General features: G+C 36.9%; 1 protein-coding gene across 1 annotated transcript; it reads left to right on the forward strand.

The window, feature by feature from the left end:
• Positions 1–383: 383 nt before the first annotated feature.
• On the forward strand, positions 384–9,443 carry LOC120533857. The gene is made up of 10 exons (XM_039760902.1): positions 384–587; positions 1,333–1,525; positions 1,613–1,663; positions 2,742–2,834; positions 2,959–3,051; positions 5,356–5,454; positions 5,685–5,820; positions 8,165–8,233; positions 8,392–8,463; positions 8,562–9,443. The coding sequence occupies exons 2-10, from the start codon at positions 1,370–1,372 to the stop codon at positions 8,774–8,776; spliced, it is 984 nt and encodes a 327-aa protein (XP_039616836.1). The 5' UTR covers positions 384–587; positions 1,333–1,369; the 3' UTR covers positions 8,777–9,443.
• The last annotated feature ends 12,415 nt before the right edge of the window (positions 9,444–21,858 follow it).

Genomic DNA, 21,858 nt, shown 5'->3' on the forward strand with positions numbered 1-21,858 from the left:
CCAATGAAGATGACGTTTTTATCTATTTAAAGCTTTGTTTGAATAAAAGTTTGTCAGGGTATGTTGTGTTTGTTCGTTTTTAAGAAGACCCTGCTTGTCTATTTTTATATGCCAGCTTTATTATGCATTTCATTTTAAAACACAAATTATGCGTGTTTATATTCGGGAGTTTACATGTATATGTGTACATATATGTGTATATATACATAGAGAGAGAGACATATGTTGAAAATGAGAAGACAACGAATAAATCCGGAAAGCGAGGCTATTCGGTATGTGAGGTCATCTTCGGACAAATGCGGTTTGGAAATTAAATTTATCAGTTCCGAGAAAGGTAAGTTGTTTATAACCAGTTTATTTACTTAAATTATTAACATCGCATTTATATTAGCAAAGTACGTTTCACATACTCGGTCGTTCGCAGGACGTGGAGTTTTTACGGTGGACGCATTGGAAAAGGGTGACTTTGTGGCCGAGTACCGCGGTCAACTAATAGACAGGGCTGAAAGCGAGAGGAGGAGGCGAGTGTACCATCCTGCCGCAGCTGTCTTTCTTTTCGACTTTAAATGGAATGGGAAAAGCTGGTGGTGAGCTGTATTTATTTTTCAAATTTATGGTGAAAGTGTACAACGGTCTCTTCCAAAGTTAATATTGCAATAGTTAACAAAACGTCAGAATGAAAGTAAACGGCAGAAAAAATAATACAGTACTACCAGACAGTATAATCAGGTTTCCCTGTCTCGAATAAAAAATAAATACTTAATAAAATACGTTATGATATATAGAACAAATTTGCTTTAACATTTTTTTTTTTAAATGGTATAATAATAACCTGATCGCGACGTGTAATGCAAACATGCTGTCCGAAGTGGTGGGAATCCTGGAGAAGCAGCTCCGAGATCCGCGTTCTCAGACACCGCAGTAGTAAGCACTTTATTTAGTGGATTCAGCCACCTGCTTTGACTCTCTGTCCGCCTCTCTACCTCAGAGGCAGTTCGTATGCCCACTGTCCACCTTTCCTGAGAAACACGCTGGCGCGCGCACTCGGGCAGATGGACTGTAGCAGCCTGGAAACATATCTGAAGTGCTTCAAGTGCTCTGTCTGGAGCGATCGCGAGCTGCTTTTATGTCAGTTTCTCAAGGTAGTCCTTTCCACTTAAGTGAGGAGCTTGTCCTCTCAGGTTCAGACCCAGATGTGCTACACGATTATTTCCACGGAGAACAACTCATTCTAATACATGAGGCAAATTGTCTGTGTATGCCTTAAATATATATATATATATATATATATGTAATCTTTATGTATGTATTTAAACTGTACTGCTGTTACAGCATTGATGGAGCCAAAGATGATGGCTCTGTTGGAAGAATGATAAATGACAACCACAAAAGTCCAAACTGCAAAATCAAGAAACTGGCAGTAGATGGAATGCCACACCTCTGCCTGTTTGCTTTAAGAGATATTCTTCCTGGTGAAGAAATCACATACAGCTATGGAGATAGACCATGGCCTTGGAGAAAACAGGTAAGAACTGTAGTCTTTATTTATGTATTTAGGATTAGCTTAGGTTGTTGTCACCTGTGAAGTAATTATTTTTGTGTCTGTATGCAGGGAAAAGAAAAAGCCACTATTGTATCATCACCATTACAGACAAATGACAAGGTAACTAAATCTACCTTATTAATGTATACAGGCACTTTATTTTAATAAATTAAGATATTTTTAAAGAAGTACCAATAGTACTGATTATTTTTATACATGCATTGCAATTTGTTACATTGCCTGAGTCTATATACCTTATTGCACTATTTTAGATAATAAAGCTGTGTGATTGGAAGTGGAAATATATTTTTATATGATAATAAATTTAAGAAACACAGATATAGTCCCAAAATTTCAATTAAAGGTATGAAAATGGATGGTGTACACTTAATTATAGGAAACTAAGAGAGGAAAGAATAAATATATGGTAAAATCATTAATTGCACACTCATTGTAAAGATTTTCCTAAACAAGAACATATTAGTATTCATTAGCATAATTTTGATATTTGCACTATAAATTTTCAGAAAACATACACAGTGTATGATTTAGTGAAACTTGTTTCCAACTTTTGTAGCACATAAACAATTCTGAATGAAACATGTGACAGAGAGAAAAATTAAGTGCACACACCAAAAGAATAAATGTTGTTTAAAGAGGAAGAAAAAGTATGGCTATCGTTTTGTGATATCATGTAAATCATGCAAAATGTACAGCCATCTACAAGACCTAGAAACCCAGAAACTATTCAAGTAACTGAAAAGTTACTTAATTTTTTATATGAACAATTTAGGTTTTTTTGATGTTAAACATATTCATTGTAATAGGTTACTTTTTGGATTATGTAAAATATAAATTAACCCATATAAAATATCATTTCATGTACATACCGTATAGTGCATATAGAAATGTGACTACTGCTGATTTAGAGTGCAATTTTTCAATCACAGTATCTTTGAATGAGAATTAGGTATTATAAGGAACGGTCAAGTCATATCAAAGATTTACTTTGGGCATTCATACAGTATTTATGACAAAATATATTTAAAAAATCCAACAAAGGTTTTAACATCTTTCATCAAGTGGGAAACCAGTAAGTTCATTTTAGTATTAGAAGTATTATTATTGCATGTAAGACTGGAAAGTGATAACAGCATACCTAGTTTTATTATGCATTTGATCAATATTCTGTTTTTAGGGCACTGGGGAAAGGGATGTTGCCCAAAGCCAGATCTTGGCTCAACAGCCTACACTGGCACAAGTAAAAGGCACTCTTGCTATTGATGAACAGGTACAATTCTTTATAGCCTTAAACATTTATTATTAGACAAATACTTTACATCACTTAATGGTAAAATGTTATATATTATCCTTTTATTTCACTAATCATTTAATTATGTTTGCCTTCTCCTCAGAACCCTGATGGAAGAGAGAAGGCCCTCCGTCATAGCTTAGCTGAAAAGACTTCTGAACCTCAAAAGAAAGAAGCAGTTATTACTAATGAGCAGGTACAGTTTTTTTTACTTAATTAGCAAATATAACTAGAAATACATAGTATATACTGTATCTTTTAATGGCAATATGTCTTATTTTGGTTTTAAATTTAATCTGCTACAGTTTATTTCACAAAGTTGTTTTGTTTAAAAATTATATAGACATTACACATAAGATCAGTTAACTGTATTCCTCACTTGCTTTATGTCCACATGATTAGAGTGATCTGAAATATATCTGAATCCTCACAGGAACTGTGTCATTGCTATGTATTTCTTACTGCCCACCCTACTTCACTGAGGTCCCCCTAATGAAAATGACCTGACGTATGTGTGAGAGTCCCCATAAGGGCAGTTACTGAAGATGGGGTTACTTGTGCTACCATCCCCCACTTGCTTTAGGTCCACACAATGGTTGTGACTTAAAATTTGTGTGAGTCCCCACTAGGTTACTTAGTGATGATGGTGTTTCTTGTTCCACTGTCCACCCACTTAGTTTAGGTCCACACTGTGTTTGTGACCTGAAATGTGTGTGAGTTCCCACAAGGACAGCGTCTTGTGTTTTAAATCCTAAAATATCTTTCTACTTCACTGAGGTCCCCTAATGTAAATGACCTGGAATGTGTGAGAGTCCCCATAAAGGGCAGTTAGTGAAGATGGGGTTACTTGTGCTACCATCCCCCACTTAGTTTAGGTCCACACTGTGTTTGTGACCTGAAATGTGTGAGTTCCCACAAGGACAGCGTCTTGTGTTTTAAATCCTAAAATATCTTTCTACTTCACTGAGGTCCCCCTAATGTAAATGACCTGGAATGTGTGAGAGTCCCCATAAGGGCAGTTAGTGAAGATGGGGTTACTTGTGCTACCATCCCCCACTTAGTTTAGGTCCACACTGTGTTTGTGACCTGAAATGTGTGTGAGTTCCCACAAGGACAGCGTCTTGTGTTTTAAATCCTAAAATATCTTTCTACTTCACTGAGGTCCCCCTAATGTAAATGACCTGGAATGTGTGAGAGTCCCCATAAGGGCAGTTAGTGAAGATAGGGTTACTTGTGCTACCATCCCCCACTTGCTTTAGGTCCACACAATGGTTGTGACTTGAAATGTGTGTGAGTCCCCACTAGGTTACTTAGTGATGATGGGGTTTCTTGTTCCACTGTCCACCCACTTAGTTTAGGTCCACACAGTGTTTGTGACCTGAAATGTGTGAGTTCTCACAAGGATAGCTATATAAAAGATAGATTTTAAATCCTAAAATATCTTCCTACTTCACTGAGGTCTTCATAACAGGTGTGGACACTTTTTCTATGGTGTCGTTTCTTGTGACTGAAGACAGAGAGGTAGAATTAAAGTTAGTAAAATTCTTTTATTCATACACACCAGGCAAAGGTTAAAAGACAGAGAAGCACAGTCCTAGGACACCACCCTTCGTCTGCCCCGAGGAGTCGGTGTTCAAGATTTTTTATAGGGTTTTTGTCTTATGACTTTTGTTTCACAAGTATTTCACAACATTAGCCTGAATCAGCATTACAAAAGCTAAGGGTTGAGTACATCTGTTGGTCCCTTAGTTTTTTTATGAGTCCACACTTGTGGTTTTTTTGTGTTGAAGCCTAGAAAACAAGACGTAGCACTTATCACGCACACTATGGGCACGCATGGTCTGCATGACCCTTGTTACATACACCAGATTGACCAAGCTGTCTTGTATTTTTCCACACAGGATAACCTGAAATATGTGTCAGCTACATAAAGATAGCTACATAAAAGATAGATTAACTCCTGCTCACCCCTTACTCTATGTCCCCACAGTGAATGTGAACTGAAGTATATGCAAGTTCTCACTAGGATTGTTGGTGGTGCTTCAGTACTTCTACCTCACTCAAATTCATTTAGGTCCATAATAAAAATCAACTGCTATAAATGCTAGTTCTAATAATTATAGTTAATGAAGAAAAGTTGACTCTCCTGTATGTGTTGCACTTATTCTTAAGACCTAATGAACTGTTGTCTTGTCTCCATATTCAATATTCAAGATTTGGCCTGAAAAATGTATTAAGCATAATCTCATTTAATTTACATTATGTACAGCATACTGTAAAATCTGGTATTCTGTTATCCCTGTAATTGCCTATAACGACACTTAACACTTATTTGAGCAGAAAGTATTTGATTGTAACTGGCCTTTGCAAAGTGTAAAAGTAAAAAGCAACAATGATAGCAATAGTAGGAATATTGCTACTATTGCTAATAACAACAGTAATAATACTAACACATCGTAATGTGTGTCAAAGAATATGACACCCAATTATATTTTTACAGACTGAAGACAACAGTGGATCTGACACTGAACCAGTTTCTTTAGAAAAGCGAGAGCTTGATTGTACTGTGCCAAAACTTAAGCGCTCTGACAGTGTTATTGTAAGTTATACCACGATGGCATAAACTTTATAATTCAATATTTTCACTATAAAAATAACAGTGAGTATTTGATAGTGTGTTTTGAAATATTAAGCAATTGCTCATGTATATACATTATTAATAATATAAAACAAATCAATCATTAATCCAATAATGTAGTTTTCAACACCTGTTAATCAGTATGCAGTATAGGGATTTGTTTCTAGATGGCTTTCTTATGTTTTTAATAGGTGAGAAAAGAGATGCTTCAAAACTGTTCCGAGTCATCAGACCACAGTGATGATGACTACATTCCTAAGTCATCAGAAGAGAGTAGTCCAGACTGCAGTAGTGACTGCTTATCAGCACACATGAATGACAAAATAGGTAAAGATGAGAAATCATGCGTCATGTTCCACGTATGATAGAACTGTACCTGATTCCAGTGTTTCAGACTCTGAAATTAAAGAATATGATCCAGTATCTGTAAAGGCAGTTTCTGTAAAAACCGGTGGAAGAAGAGTATATGACAAAAAACATTTTTGCCTTTTCTGTGGTAAGTCCTATGCAAAAATTGCCAGGCATATTGAACAAATTCATCGCAATGAGACTGAAGTTGCTAAAGCTCTCCAGTTTCCAAGAAAATCAAAAGAAAGAAGACTTCAAATAGATCTTCTTGAAACAGAGGCAATTTTGCTCACAATGTGGAAGTTTTAAAATGGGGAAAGGAATGCTCGACCTCAAGACAACCTAGAAATTGTTTGCCATCTAACGATTTTATGCATTGTTTAAATTGTCAGGGTTTTATTTAAGAAACAATCTTTGGCGCACATGAAACATTGCAAGCTTAGAAAACATGACCAACCAAAACCTGGAAAAATAGGGTCCAGTCTTTGTGTGCATTTGCTGAACCTGTGCCTCCTGGTGTTGACAGTGGCCTTTGGAAGCTAATGAGTGAAATGATACAAGACAACATTTCACTTGTAGTCAAGAAGGATCCCTGCATTTTACAAATAGCACGACATCTCTTTAACAGGCTCGGTTCAGACATATCTAAACATGAATACATTGTCAGAAGCTTAGAGAGCTTGGTCGTTTGTTGTTATGTGCAAGACAAATAACACCATTGCAAAATATGAGAGACTTCATAATTCCATGTAACTTTCCACATGTAGTAACAGCAGTGAAATGTGTTGCTGGGTACAACCAGGAGAGTGGCACAATGAAAACTCCTTCATTAGCACTGAAGCTTGGCCACAGCCTTCAGAAAATAGCCAATATAGTGGAAGCCCAGGCAATGGTAGAAGGAAATGAAATGATGGAAAAAAATGCTCAAAGCTTCCAAAAATTTATGAAACCCAGTGGAATGAGCTAATTTCATCTGTAGCCCTAAGATGTTTGAGAGAGTCAAAGTGGAATGCACCTCAGCTTTTGCCTTTTACGAAGATGTGAAAAAAATGCATTTGTATCTTGATGACAAACAAGAAGAAAATTACAAAAATCTTCTAGCTGAGGCCTCTGCAAGAAACTGGGCAAACCTTGCAAAAGTCACTTTAACACAAATTATTTTGTTTAATCGCAGAAGAGAAGGAGAAGTTTCCAGAATGCTTCTAAATACCTTTTGTTAAGAGATGTATCAGATTTGCATGGAGATGTTGCTCTTGCTCTTTCAGAACTAGAGCAAAAGCTTTGCCATCACTTTATCAGAATTGAAATTAAAGGCAAGCGTGGAAGGAAGGTTCCTATACTGCTGTCCCCAGCAATGCACAGAGCAATGAAGTTGCTTGCAGAAAAAAGAGAAGTATGTGGTGTGCCATGTGACAACAACTATATGTTTGCAAGACCTTCGCTCTATCTCATTTTCGTGGATCTGATTGTATTCGACTTTTTGCCAAAGAATGTGGAGCAAAAAGTCCTAAAACACTTTCATCAACCAAACTCCGAAAACACGTGGCAACTCTGTCAAAAGTTCTTAACTTGAACGATACAGAATTGGATCAACTGGCTGATTTCCTTGGGCATGACATTAGAGTACACAGGCAATACTATCGTCTCCCAGAAGGCACTTTGCAGTTGGCTAAGATCAGCAAAATTCTCTTAGCTCTTGAAACTGGCCCCTTGGAGAGTTTAAAGGAAAAATCTGGAGGATATCACCATTGATCCAACTGGTAATGACCATTTTCTTTCTCTCTATCTGCCTTAGTGTATACATATGCATAGCCAAACTTGGCATACTGCATAGCAAAGACAACACTGTAAATGTAAAAATAGTTATGAATTTTGGCAGATGTGTCATGTTTGACATGACAAGGGCACCTCCTCCTTTCCACCTCCACTTTGGGTATACAAAATGTTCCAAAATGTATGATTTTGAAGTATGCCTCACATGCTGATAATTTAGTGTACTGTAGAAACCCACTTTTTCAATAAAGACAGACATACTCTGAAATTAACCTAATCTAATGGCCCTGGTCCACTTGAAGTGAACAATATTTAGATAGATAGATAGAAATACCAAACTATTCAAACATGAATATGTTCATAATTACATTCCTAACTAGTAGACATCTCTACCAGAATTCCTGAGCCAGTTTTATTTTTGTAAGCATTTACTTTCCTTCTTAGTATTCAAAGTTCAGTTTTGTATTTGACTATCGTGTATAGTGATGTATTTAAAAGTAGCTCCTATTTTTTTCTTTGACTTTTATTAAAAGATCTTTTTTTACTGTAGAAAAAGTAGTGATTGAAAATGAAACATCAGAAAGTGAGGAAGAATTGAGTGATCATGAAGGTGATGCAGGTAAGCTATTGTACATTTTACCTTACTTTGTAAATCCATTGGTGTTAAAGTTTATGGCTTTCTAACTATTTCTAAAATAATTTGACAAAATTTTGTTTAATTGATTAGGTTAAATAATTCTTGAAATTTTGTAACATAATTGGTTATGTTGTGTTTAGAAATGCAAGTAAAGCAGATGAAACGAGCACATGGCAAAGTTCAGGAAACAAAAGTTAACAGTGTTTGCCAAGGTGAGTACACATCAGTGCTACAATAAAGATTATTTTTTTAACTAAGCTATACAGAAGTTTATGTTCTGCTAATTGGAATTTTGTGGTGCAATTTTTAGGTCGTAAACGAGTGAAGAGGACAATGTGGAAAGAAGAAGAAAGAAGAGCAGTGGAAAAACATTTGGCCAAATTTATAAATATATGTAAAGTGCCAGGAAAGAGAGAGTGTGAGGCCTGCATCCAAAATGAACCACAAGCTCTCAAAAATAGAGATTGGCTGGGTGTGAAATTCTATATAAAAAACCGAATTACCTCACTGAAGAGAAAGGTTTAAAACAAGTGTTTCCATTATCAATGCTGTTCATTTAAAGTTTAGTTATGGGAAATAATTTAATCAGTTTACATTAGGTCTTTTCATGGTATTTGAAAGCAACAGTTCCAAAAAGCCAGTTACTTGTTTGCTCTTTAATAATTTGTATTTCATACGTTTATATGCACTTACATAAAGATATACACACGGTTATTTACAGGCTATTTCAATCAAGGACAGTGACTCTAACTTGTGTGGTGCCACCAGGAGACTTGGGCCTTGGTAGCTTTACTCAGGGTAGAAAGCACTGGTGTTGGGTTACTGATTTAAAAGAATTACCAGTAGTGAATCAGAGTAATTATTTCATACTGCAAACTTATAATACAGAAAACCTGCAATATTTACTGATTCCGTACACATTAATTTTAAATTAAATTGCTTCTTCATAACATACAATTTGATCACACGTTTACAAATATTGCAGTACTCATTAATTCAGATCAATTACAAATATATTTGAGCAATTACAGCTGAAGCTAAGATGTCTTGAAATAGTGAAATCTAAATATTTCTGGATCAAGCAAGTGTCAAATATCTGAAATGGGAGGTAATTCCAAAACAAATTAGCTTCAAGGTCATCGTGCTGTTTTACACTTAGATTTGGCTTTGTTATGATGACATTGTTTTAGGTTCAGTTATGTATATTTATTGCATATTTAGTATAATGTGAGCAATGTTCTGGCTGAAAGAATATTGTGAACTTGAGTCTGGTGCTCAGTTTTAATATTTGTTACTAAGAGGTGATGTAACTCAAATATAATGTGTACAGAAGCCAGTAAATATTGTAATTTTTAATATTCATCAGTTGCTTTTTTGCTTACATTGATAAATGAACGTTTAATTAGATGCTTTGGATTAATGTTTTAATTACTTTTTCATAATTAGTACACTGGAGTTGTCAATGTAGAGATGTTTCACAATGGAATACTGTATGCATGGAAGGCTATTCTTCAAAGCCAAGTAGTAACAGTGAACCTTAGCCAGGATGAAGGTGCATTTTTATTTTTCTCATTAAAAAGGTTAATTTATAAAGTTTTATTTATATATATATATATATATATATATATATATATATATATATATATATATATATATATATATATATATATATATATATATATATATATATATATATAGTAACAGATGGTGCAGATGTGTGATGGTCTCCTACCTGTATGGTTGAGCAGCCTGGAGTAATTGGAATCTTTACTGGGATAGATGATGTTCTATTATCTGGGCAGGAGGCCTTCATGGATGGTGTGGATGGAGGCACACCCTGGCCAGGGTGGTTTCTGCTTCCATTCCAGGTCAGTAGGACTTAGTGGAAGGGTGGAGGGAGTCTGTCTCTCAATGCAGTGTGCTACCCCGATGTTCCAAGTGGATACATCCCTCTTTAGGGCCATCCCATGTGTGCATCTATGGGACTGCTTGGGAGTTGTAGTACCTGATGGGCATCTCTGCTATAATATTGACTGCTGTAAGGATGTTCCGTCTGTAGAATAGGTATGTCCTTCCTCAGTCGCTCTCCATGGCAGCTGCCAAAAATCATAGCAGGGCTGCCAATCGGGACTACAATTCTTGGGCAGCTCTACAAGTGCACACATGGGAGTCCCTACAGATGGATGTCACCACCTGATGCTAGGGACACACAGCCCAGAGAAGTAGTCTCCCTGTATCCTTCCCTTAAGTCCTCCTGACCGGAAAGTGAAGCAGCAACCATCCTGGGCGGAATGTGCCGCACCAGTCAGCCATGAAGGCTTTCCAGTTAGTAAAGGGAATACAGTCTATCCCAGCAGGGATTCCAGTCGCTCCAGGTTACTTATCCATACAGGCCTCCTGGCTGGTTCATCTGTCTCATAAGTTAAAATATAAAGCTAATATATTAATATAGATATAAATAAATTAGTATGACATTTTCTTTTTATTCAATGAACAGATTACCTGTCACTTGTAAAGAAAATCACTGTGAACATGTTAGTAAGTTAGAATCGCATACAGTACAAGCCTCTGATCTGATGTATCAGTCTTATTACAGTGGTATCATTTCTTCTAACTCTCAAATAATGTAAATAATGTAAATTAAATTTACTGAATGTTTTACAACATGCTACCTCAGTTTATATGTTAAGATGTTTATGTACTGTTTTTTGTGAGACTGATTTATTTAATAAAATAAAATTAAAAATGTTCTCCAAGACTTTTATTTTGTTTAACATACACATTCCTCTGCTAATGTCAATAATGTCTTGGACAGAACTGTTCAGTGCTGGTGTCCAGTTGTTGGCAAGGGCAAGAGACTTGTGGAGGGTTATGAATGCAATAAGATGTATCTTTTGTTATATTCTCCCATGTCCTGTTTCAGAGCTTTGTGAAAATCAACTGTCAAAAGTTTTAGTAGATAGCTGTACATTTGCACAAAATGTCAATGTGCCCTGATGGACCACGCTTAAAATGGTCCTTTATATGCCAGAAGATCAACAATGCCATCTGCATTTTTTGTATTTTGTTAGCTTCAAGCTTCTTTTATATTAAGCCTCTTCTTGATGAGGACTTGAGTTTAAGATTCATAAAACAGACGTCACTGAGGGCAATATTTCTTAAAGAATTCAATGCTGATTCATAGTAGAAATTCTAGGTGTAAACATTAATAATATGGACAGGTTTGTGTCTCTTGTGCTGTGCTTGTTTGTTTGTTGATTAATGATAGTCAATGAATTGGAGCTGTTACATTCAGAACAAGTATTGTATTCAAATTTTCATTTAAAATTGCTAAAGACCTAACAGGTGTTGAACTGAATAATATCTGGCAATCTACAATTAAGTTAATTTCTTATTCACACACTATTGAAGTGCTTCACAAGTATAACATGATCGTGCTAATATTTCTTTTGGCCTCAGTAAACATCTCTCAAATAGGGAGATTTTTCAGACAGAGCCATGGTTTATTTATTTGTGCAAATCTGTAGCTTAATCAATGAAATTAATGAGAGTGATCGCCTTTTTGTGAAAACAGTAAAAAAAATTGCATTATATTATTTTTAGTTTCAAATTAATAAATTACAATGAAGTTTATGTTGGAACTGGTTTGAGAACATGTCTGAATATTATGACTGAATTGAAAGTGGTGGTTGTTTACAGTACTGACTTGATTTTTTAATCTTCATTTAATAGCACATGCTTGTTCAACAAATACACCAATCAGCCACAACATTAAAGTTACTGAGAGGTGAAGGGATGGGAGAAATTATCAAGGGATGTGATACACTAGGCAGCAAGTGAACAGTCAGTTCTTGAAGGTGATGTGGTAGAAACAGGAAAAGAGGGCAAGCGTAAGGATCTGAGCAACTCTGACAAGGGCTACATTGGGATGGATAGATGACTGGGGCAGAGAATCTGCCTTCACTCTCTTCTTCACTTCTCTTCCACAATCCCCATTACTCTGTACTGTTGATCCCAAGTATTTAAACTCATCCACCTTCACCAACTCTACTCCCTTCATCCTCACCATTTCACTGATCTCCCTCTCATTCACACACATGTATTCTATCTTGGTGGTCCTGCTGACCTTCATTCCTCTCCTCTCATATCTCCACCTCTCCAGGGTCTCCTCAACCTGCTCCCTACTATCACTACAGACCACAATGTCATCAGCAAACATCATAGTCCATGAGGACTCCTGTCTAATCTCGTCTGTCAATCTGTCCATCACCATTGCAAATAAGAAGGGTTTAATTAATGAATGTTGTAACTGATTGGTGTAAAAGATGGTTTTTCACAACTTTCATTTTGTTATCTTACGTGAGCTTTATAGTATGGACAGCTATCCTTTATTCTTTTCTTCTATTTACCTTGACCTTGAAATTTAAACAATTGTGAAATTCACCCTGGTGGGATGGGCTGAAGGTGTATTGTTTTATGTTAGTGAAGCAAAAAATCAAAAGAACAGAATATGGGATTAAAATTGATATCTAGAATTGATATGGAGGCTATAGTGCTGAAACTGTATTAAATGTGATATTGAAATTAACAACAGAGCCACCTTTCCATAGTTAATTACAGTGTGTTTTTCTAGTATTCTCTAGATTCACAGTTTCGATTGGTTTTTCAATAACCTTGTTATGGTTTAAAATGATGACTGCAGTTTCATTTTCTATTAGAGCTACTGAACACTTGGCTGTTTGGTCATTACGATATTATACATGTGGTAAAAGTGAAAGAAAACTTTTAAGTCTATTTTTTACCTTGTTTATTCAGAGTTGATAAAGTTAGGAAAGGCAGCAAAAATAAACTGAATTAGGAATTAAAAAATGTTACTATGGAATAAATGTTCAATAATTTGAATTTGCAGTAAGTACAAACAATTTGTGCATAATCACAGAACTGTTGAGACAAAGGAATTTTTTTTGTTTTATTTCAACTACACTGGCATGAGTGGTGAGCAGTACTTAAATAGCCATATAATTATATAAAATTAACCAGGCCATAAGTTTGAGAAAATATAAGATAACAAATACATACTACAGTATATGAAAATGTCAGAAGTAAATTGAACTATAATCTTGCACAGATTCAAAAGGACAACATTAAAAAAGAAAAATAAAATAATTATGGGAAATGGTTTCAGATATTTGGAACATATAATTTTTACCTATAATTTTAGAGGATAATTTCAAACTGCATGTTTAATATAAATTTCTAAGAAATCAAAAAGCATGCTCACATATCTGTAAAGGAACAATTATTTACTATAGTGTGTTTATATCTGAGAAAATACATATGTAAATCAGTGTCCCCAATATGCAAGTTGTCCCCATACAGTGGTCAATTCTGAGTGACTGTGTGTGTATCCCATTGTCCTAGCTTTACATAAATACCTGAACATGTCCTCATAAGTCGGTAAAAGTCAATTTGTCCATGAATTTTATTTTGGGAATTTAAAATGCTCAGCATACCTAGAATAAAGCTTTAATATATGTAATTTAACAGGCTAGACCTAGCAGTCTTCAGAATGTGCTGTCCCCACAAATCATGATCCAGTCATGTGTCCTCATTATGTAGACTTTACAAGTATGTGTGTCTGTGTGTGTGTGTTCTCTCTATCTCTCTCGTGTGTGTGTGTGTGTGTCTGTGCGTGTGTGTGTTCTCTCTATCTCTCGTGTGTGTGTGTGTGTGTGCCCTGTCTCTCTCTCGTGTGTGCGTGCGTGTTCTCTCTCTCTCTCTCGTGTGTGTGTCCTCTCTCTCTCGTGCGTGCGTGTGAGCCCTCTGTCTCTCGCTCGTGCGTGCGTGCCCCCCTCTCTCTCTCTCTCTCTCTCTCTCGTGTGTGTGTGCCCTCTCTCTCTCTTGTGTGTGCGTGTGCGTGCCCTCTGTCTCTCTCTCGTGTGTGCGTGCGTGCCCTCTCTCTCTCATGTGTGCGTGCGTGCCCTCTCTCTCTCATGTGTGCGTGCGTGCGTGCGTGTGTGTTCTCTCTCTCTCATGTGTGTGTGTGTCCTCTCTCTCTCTCGTGTGTGTGTGTGTGTGAGCGTGCCCTCCCTCCCTCTCTCTCTCTCGTGTGTGCGTGTTTCCTCTCTCTCTCTCGTGTGTGTGTGTGTTTCCTCTCTCTCTCTCTCGTGTGTGTGTGTGTTTCCTCTCTCTCTCTCGTGTGTGTGTGTGTTTCCTCTCTCTCTCTCTCGTGTGTGTGTGTGTGTGTGTGTGTCTCCTCTCTCTCTCGTGTGTGCGTGTTCTCTCTCTCGTGCGTGTGTGTGTGTGTGTCCTCTCTCTCTGTGTTGTGTGTGTGTGTGTATCTCTCTCTCTGTGTGTGTGTCCTCTCTCTGTGTGTCGTGTGTGTGTGTGTGTGTCTGTGCGTGTGTGTGTTCTCTCTCTCTCGTGTGTGTGTGTGTGTTCTCTCTCTCGTGTGTGTCTCTCTCTCTCTCGTGTGTGCGTGCGTGTGTGTGCCCTCTCTCTCGTGTGTGCGTGCGTGCGCGTGCCCTCTGTCTCTCTCTCGTGCGTGCCCTCTGTCTCTCTCTCGTGCGTGCGTGCCCCCCCCTCTCTCTCTCTCTCTGTGTGTGTGTGTGTGTGTGTGTGTCTCTGTGTGTGTGTGTGTGTGTGTGTGTGTGTGTGTGTCCCCTCTCTCTCTCTCTCTCTCGTGAGTGCGTGTGTGTCCTCTGTCTCTCTCTTGTGTGTGTGCATGCGTGTGTGTTCTCTCTCTCGTGTGTGTGTTCTCTCTCTCGTGTGTGTGTCCGTGTGTGTGTGTGTGTGTTCGTGTTCTCTCTCTCGTGTGTGTGTCCGTGTGTGTGTGTTCGTGTTCTCCCTCGTGTGTGTGTGTGTGTGTGTGTGTTCGTGTTCTCTCTCTCGTGTGTGTGTCCGTGTGTTCGTGTTCTCTCTCTCGTGTGTGTGTGTGTGTGTTCGTGTTCTCTCTCTCGTGTGTGTGTGTGTGTGTTCGTGTTCTCTCTCTCGTGTGTGTGTGTGTTCGTGTTCTCTCATGTGTGTGTGTGTGTTCGTGTTCTCTCTCTCGTGTGTGTGTGTGTTCGTGTTCTCTCATGTGTGTGTGTGTTCGTGTTCTCTCATGTGTGTGTGTGTTCGTGTTCTCTCATGTGTGTGTGTGTTCGTGTTCTCTCATGTGTGTGTGTGTGTTCGTGTTCTCTCTCTCTCTCGTGTGTGTGTGTCCGTGTGTGTGTGTGTCGTGTTCTCTCTCTCGTGTGTGTGTGTGTGTGTGTGTGTGTGTGTGTTCGTGTTCTCTCTCTCGTGTGTGTGTGTGTGTGTGTGTTCGTGTGTGTGTGTGTGCTCTCTCTCTAAATTTTAAATAATGCAGTTTATGACCTGCCATCTCCAGCATATTGAAAATTACCTTCTAAACATTTTATAAAAAGTGTCTAACTCATATTACAACTGTGTCCACCTGTTCAAGGAGTAGGGTTTCTACTTTGGCAGCACTGAGCATTTTAAGCTTTACATCAAGTACTTCACACTACCTATTGAGGGAAGGTCATTTGCATAACCTCTTGTACAGTACATTCAATTATTAGCTGTACTAGCACACTGTTTTAGTTTAAATAGACTAAGATGACCAGAAAGAAGCTTTTTGGAAAGACAAAGTATCTTGACAAATGTAATCTTTCATTTTACCTTTTTGATAGGTTTTATGTTTTTTCATCAAACCAAAGTGCACAATCTGTTTACAAACTACAACAGGAACACAGGTTTTTTATTTTTAAATTAATTGGATTTGTTCCTTTTAACCGAGTTCCACAAACGAAACAGAGGGCCCATGAATTACAAACTTCATCACTACGAAGGCTTAACACTAGAATTACCAGAGCCTACGAAAAAAACTTTTGCTTGCTGCTTGTCTTTATCGGCACATTTACAGGACAAAAGATACTGACGGAGAGGTACGAACGGATTTAAGGTGGGCCGGATCTACAAGTTTTTTCGTAGACTCTAGCAATTCTAGTGTTAATAGTGGTTGTACTTTTTATGCCAACCAAACAAATGAAACATTTCCCAGCCAATCCTATTACAATTTTACAAAGCTATAATTGAAAGTGTAATCACATTCTCTGTCGTTGTCTGTTTTGGTTCAGCAATGGCACACTACAAAAATAAGTTACAGAAGGATCACCATGGACTTATCTCATCTAGCTCATCACTTGCCCAAAAACTCCCTTCTGGTAAACACTTCAGGTCAATTAAAACTTCAACTAGCAGACACCTAAACAGTTTCTTTCCCAGAGCCACTGACCACTCAAATCAGTAATCTAGCCTCTCTTCTATGTATATTCATGTGTTCTGCCACATACTATATGAAGGTGTACAAAAAGGTTTTTTTTCTATTTTATTATTTTTCTACTTTTATTTATAAAAATAGAAAAGAGATTTAAGTTTCCACCCTTTCATGTTTTTATTTCAGTCAACTTCAAGTGTAGTTTTAATTTCAGTTTAATGTGCAGTTTCACCAAATTTTTGGCTTGTTTAACTTCATTTAACATGTTTTTGTCATTTTACTTAGTTTTCGTTAACCAAGAAATTATTGGTTCTTACGTATTCATTTCACATATAAGAATATTGTCCTGAAATATCTTCTATATATAAAAAAGTTTTTATTTTTTTAAATAGCATTCTTTAATTACACTTTTCTTCAAAAATGTACACGATGATACTCCGTATATCCCCTTGTTTCTTCCATACAAAAGCAAGTAAAGAATTGACACAGAACATTTTAAAAATCAGTTTTTTTTTTTTTTTTTTTTTTAAATGTGGTTCTGGACTGCAAAAAAAAAAACACAATTGCCACAAAAATCTTTTTACTACCTGTAGTCTTCTGATCTTGGGCCATGATAGTCTTCTTTATGCCATCGATATTCATCATCCTGCTTTAAAAAAAACAAGAAAAAGAAAAAAAGAGAAAAAATTATATTGATATATATCTGTTACAGCATCACACAAAAACCACTACACTTACTGATCCCCTCCAAAATTATTGGCATCTCTGGCAAAAGTGAATTGAAAAAGGTTACAAAAGTCGTCTAACTCTGAACAAAGGCTACTAAAAGTTTAGACTTACTAGGTGTAAATATCTAGAATAAACTCAATGAGAAAACATCATTAAAAGTTGCCATTATCACCTGTAATACTAAATTTATAGCTCTATATACCCTCTAAATTGTCAGAAACAGGTCAACAGTGTACATCATTGAAATTTCTCAGAAGGAATATCACTTTGTTCATTTAGAATGTATTTTATCTTCAGTCTTACATGCTATACCTCAAAGACAGGTAATGGAGTAATTTAAAAATATTTGATATATGTTGCCAAAGAAGTACATTCAGCACCTTTTCTCAGTATCCACGTGTGTCTGTCTCTCTCTTGACTGGTGCTCCCTATCACAACTGTGTTCCCATAAAGATAGCGTCTCAGACTTATTATTTGAGGCACTTTGTTCTCCTCCTGTCTACTTCTGATCTTTCCAGGCAACTCTCTCAACATGCCTCCTATGACTTTCTCCTCCTCATGAGTCACGCATTTGCAATTCAATTCCATCACCAAAAGCCAAACTGATTAATCAGACTGCACAGAGGAACAGGATACATATACAGACCTTAGTGTTTTATGGTATAGTAGATTCTTCTTATTGTGTTTATATGCTGTGTGTATATACAGTATATATACTGTATATACTAATAAAAGGCAAAGCCCTCACTGACTGACTGACTGACTCACTCATCACGAATTCTCCAACTTCCCGTGTAGGTAGAAAGTTGAAATTTGGCAGGCTCATTCCTAACAGCTTCCTTACAAAAGTTGGGCAGGTTTCATTTCGAAATTCTACGCGTAATGGTCATAACTGGAAGCTACTTTTCTTCATATAATGTAATGGAGTTGAGCTCGATTGCTGTGGGGGCGGAGTTTTGTGTGACATCATCACGCCTCCCACGTAATCACGTGAACTGACTGTCAACGCAATACGTAGAAAACAAGGAATGGCTCCAAAAAGCGCTGAAGAAAACATGCATTATATAATTGAGAAGGCAGCGAAACAATAAAAAGCGAGCGAGTGACATATACAACCATATTCATGAGTGCTGCTACTTCGGAAACAAAGCAAGGTGTAAACCTAAAGTTTAAATTAAGTTCATAGACAGGCTGCCGCTGGCGTTTGTCATGCCCACAGGTAATGCGGGATACAAGTTTAATGAGAGGACGCAGGATATAAACGAGAGTTTTGATCACTTTGTAACTAAGTTAAAATTGCACGTGAAGGGCTGTGCTTATGCAAATTCCGAGAGACTGTGTTTGTGGGGGACTGACAGTTAAGGCGGGTGGGGGAGTCACGTCATCATCTCCCCTCCCATTCACCTCATTTCGCTGAGCTGAGCTCAGCAACACAGTCTTGAGGAACCAACTTTGTGACGCTACCACCAAATACTCACAGAAAAATCCACAAGTTAATACACACGCTGTCTCTACAGTTTCTCCACACTCTAAATCCTCGAGGCACTACTTACAAAATGTTACATTGACAATCGTGTTACGTTATTTTTAAAATGTTTACTTTTCTTAGCACAAGCACAGCTGAGAAGCTTTGATGCATATGCTCCATAATGCGTTAAAAAAATCACGCATTTAATCACACTTTGCAATACAAGCAAAGGGGAACTTCTGTCAATACATGATTTCATGGTACACGATTACATTGATCAGCGCTTCCCGATTCATTTTACCCTCGCACACCCTTGGTTTGAGAAGAAGTATGAAAAAATATGAGGTTAACACAGAAAAACAGATCACCAATTGAAGCTTTATGAATAATCGATTCGCCATCAATAATTGTTTTGGTAAAGCCATACTCCGTGTATTCATTAGATGAACGGTAAAAAAGTAAGAGCGAGGGGAGGATGACTTATTGAGGCACGCAGGCAAAACCACAATAGCACGCGGGCTCGATGTAGTGCACGTCAACTCGATCTGAATTGCGCGATCACATTCGAAAAAATATATCTTTTCAAGTTCTATTTAGTCCATATGTGTCAAACTCAAGGTGCTCGGGCCACATCCGGCCCGGCGTGTAATTATATCCGGCCTGCGAGATCATTTTATATATTATCGCGCTTCAGCTGCCTTGCCGAACACTTACCGCGTTAATCAAGTCTAGCTTATGATGCTGCAAGTTATTGCGATTCTAGCCCACACGATGCCAAAGAGAAAAGTTGATTCTGAAAATAGAGCCTTTAAAAACCGATGGGAGGCTAAGTATATGTTCACTGACATTGCCGGTAAACCTGTGTGTCTCATTTGTGGAGCTAATGTGGCTGTAATTAAAGAATTTAATCTAAGACAGCACTATGAGACAAAACATCAGGATAACCTCAAAGACCTGAATGCAATGCAGAAGATACAGAAAGCAGAAGAGTTAAAGAAGAATCTGACACTTCAGCAAACGTTTTTACCCGTGCAAAATCACAAAGTGATTTCAAGTGAAGCTGCTTTTATGGGAGACACAAATGCACCAGTGCAACTTGCCCCACTTTCCCTGTTGACAAGGAAATGTTGAACCAAGTCGGCACAACGGTGTTCCCAAATACGCACTTTGCTGATAAACTGAGCGCACTGCGCGCTGAGTTCGCACGGTGCTTTGGTGACTTTGAAGAACAAAAAAAGAATTTTGAGTTGTTTCGCAACCCATTTACCGTCGATGTGGAAACTGCACCTGTACAGATTCAGATGGAGGTGATTGAGCTTCACTGTAATGGCACACTGAAGGAAAAGTACGATACTGCAGAGCCCGCACAGTTTATTTACTCCATTCCCGCAGAAATGCTCCAGCTCCGTCTACATGTGGCTCGAACCTTGTGCATGTTTGGTAGCACATATCTGTGTGAGAAGCTCTTCTCAGTGATGAAGACTAACACAACAGCAGGAGTCGCCGCCTCACTGATGAGCACCTGCAGTCCATCCTGAGAATCTCCACAACACAGAACCTCACACCAAACATAAACGAACTTGTTGCCAAAAAAAGATGCCAGGCGTCCAGCTCTGATAAAATGACATATGAGCAAAGACAACTGAATGATTTGATTTGTTATTGCTGAAAAGAACAAATTTTATTTATATTTCCAGGTTTTGTTATGCAACATGTTCATATTTGAGTTTGTATAATTTAGACAGGATATATTTTTATGGAGAGCAAAATATTATAAGTTATTTAAGGTTTGAGTTGATTTATTCCGGAATAATATTCCTGTCTGTTTTTATTCATATTTATGTTCAAAAAAGTTAAGTTTTAAAAGTTTAGTTTTAGTGTGTTCAATAAATGTTTATCCTGTTCGGCCTGCGACTTAAAGTGTGTTTTGGATTTTGGCCCCCGAGTTTGACACCCCTGGTTTAGTCGACACAAATATCTTTGGTTAGAATGTAAGGCGAATTTACTCTTTACATTTGTATGGTGAAGAAAAATTTATGCAATGATGCCTACATTTAACTTCCATTCCTACCAAAGATATTTCTGTCGACTAAATAAAAATTCCTTCTATTTAAAATTTAAATAGAACTTGAACAGATATGATAGTTCATAATATCCACGCAGACTTGCACGTAACAGCGGGAGTCATCCGTTTTAACAAACAGCGTATTGCACTGATACGAAATAGCCAGCCCATTTAATTATTTAGGAATGGATAAATAAAGATTTTGTACAAATAATGTTTTTCATTTTTCTTCCTTGATGGATTCTGCCACCCCCAGCAACAGTTGCTCGCACCCCAAAGAGTGTGTGTATTATTTATTTATTTATATTTATATATATATATATATATATATATATATATATATATATATATATATATATATATATATATATATATATATATATATATATATATATATATATATATACTAGCAAAATACCCGCTTTGCAGCGAGAAGTAGTGTGTTAAAGAAGCAATGAAAAGAAAAGGAAACATTTTGAAAATAACGTAACATGATTGTCAATGTAATTGTTTTGTCACTGTTGTGAGTGATGTTGTCATATATATATATATATATATACATATATATATATATATATATATATATATATATATACATACACACATACATACATACATACATATATACATACATACATACATATATACATACATACATACATATATATATATCTACATATATACACATACATATACATACACACACACATATATAAACATATATATACATATACATACATATCTACATATATACACACACAGCTATTTCGTATCAGTGCAATACGCTGCTTGTTAAAACGGATAACTCCCGCTCTTACGTCCAAGTCTGCGTGGATATTATGAACTATAGTATTTGTTCAAGTTCTATTTAAATTTTAAATAGAAGGAATTTTTATTTAGTCGACAGAAATATCTTTGGTAGGAATGGTAAAACAGACAGGAATATTATTCCTGAATAAATCAACTCAAACCTTAAACAACTTATAATATTTTGCTCTCCATAAAAATATATCCTGTCTAAATTATACAAGTTAGAAATAAAGTAAACGTTAAAAGAACAAACATTCAAATTTCTTTACTCTTAT

This window comes from Polypterus senegalus, chromosome 8 (genome assembly GCF_016835505.1).
Source record: "Polypterus senegalus isolate Bchr_013 chromosome 8, ASM1683550v1, whole genome shotgun sequence".
In the NCBI taxonomy this organism is placed as follows: Eukaryota; Metazoa; Chordata; class Cladistia; order Polypteriformes; family Polypteridae; genus Polypterus; species Polypterus senegalus.

Excerpts from the sequence above, each read along its gene's own strand:
- LOC120533857 (XM_039760902.1), top strand. The coding sequence starts at position 1,370 with ATGATAAATGACAACCACAAAAGTCCAAACTGCAAAATCAAGAAACTG. Across the intron at positions 1,526-1,612 it reads CATGGCCTTGGAGAAAACAG|GGAAAAGAAAAAGCCACTAT; the intron begins GTAAGAACTGTA and ends GTCTGTATGCAG. Across the intron at positions 5,821-8,164 it reads ACACATGAATGACAAAATAG|AAAAAGTAGTGATTGAAAAT; the intron begins GTAAAGATGAGA and ends TTTTTACTGTAG.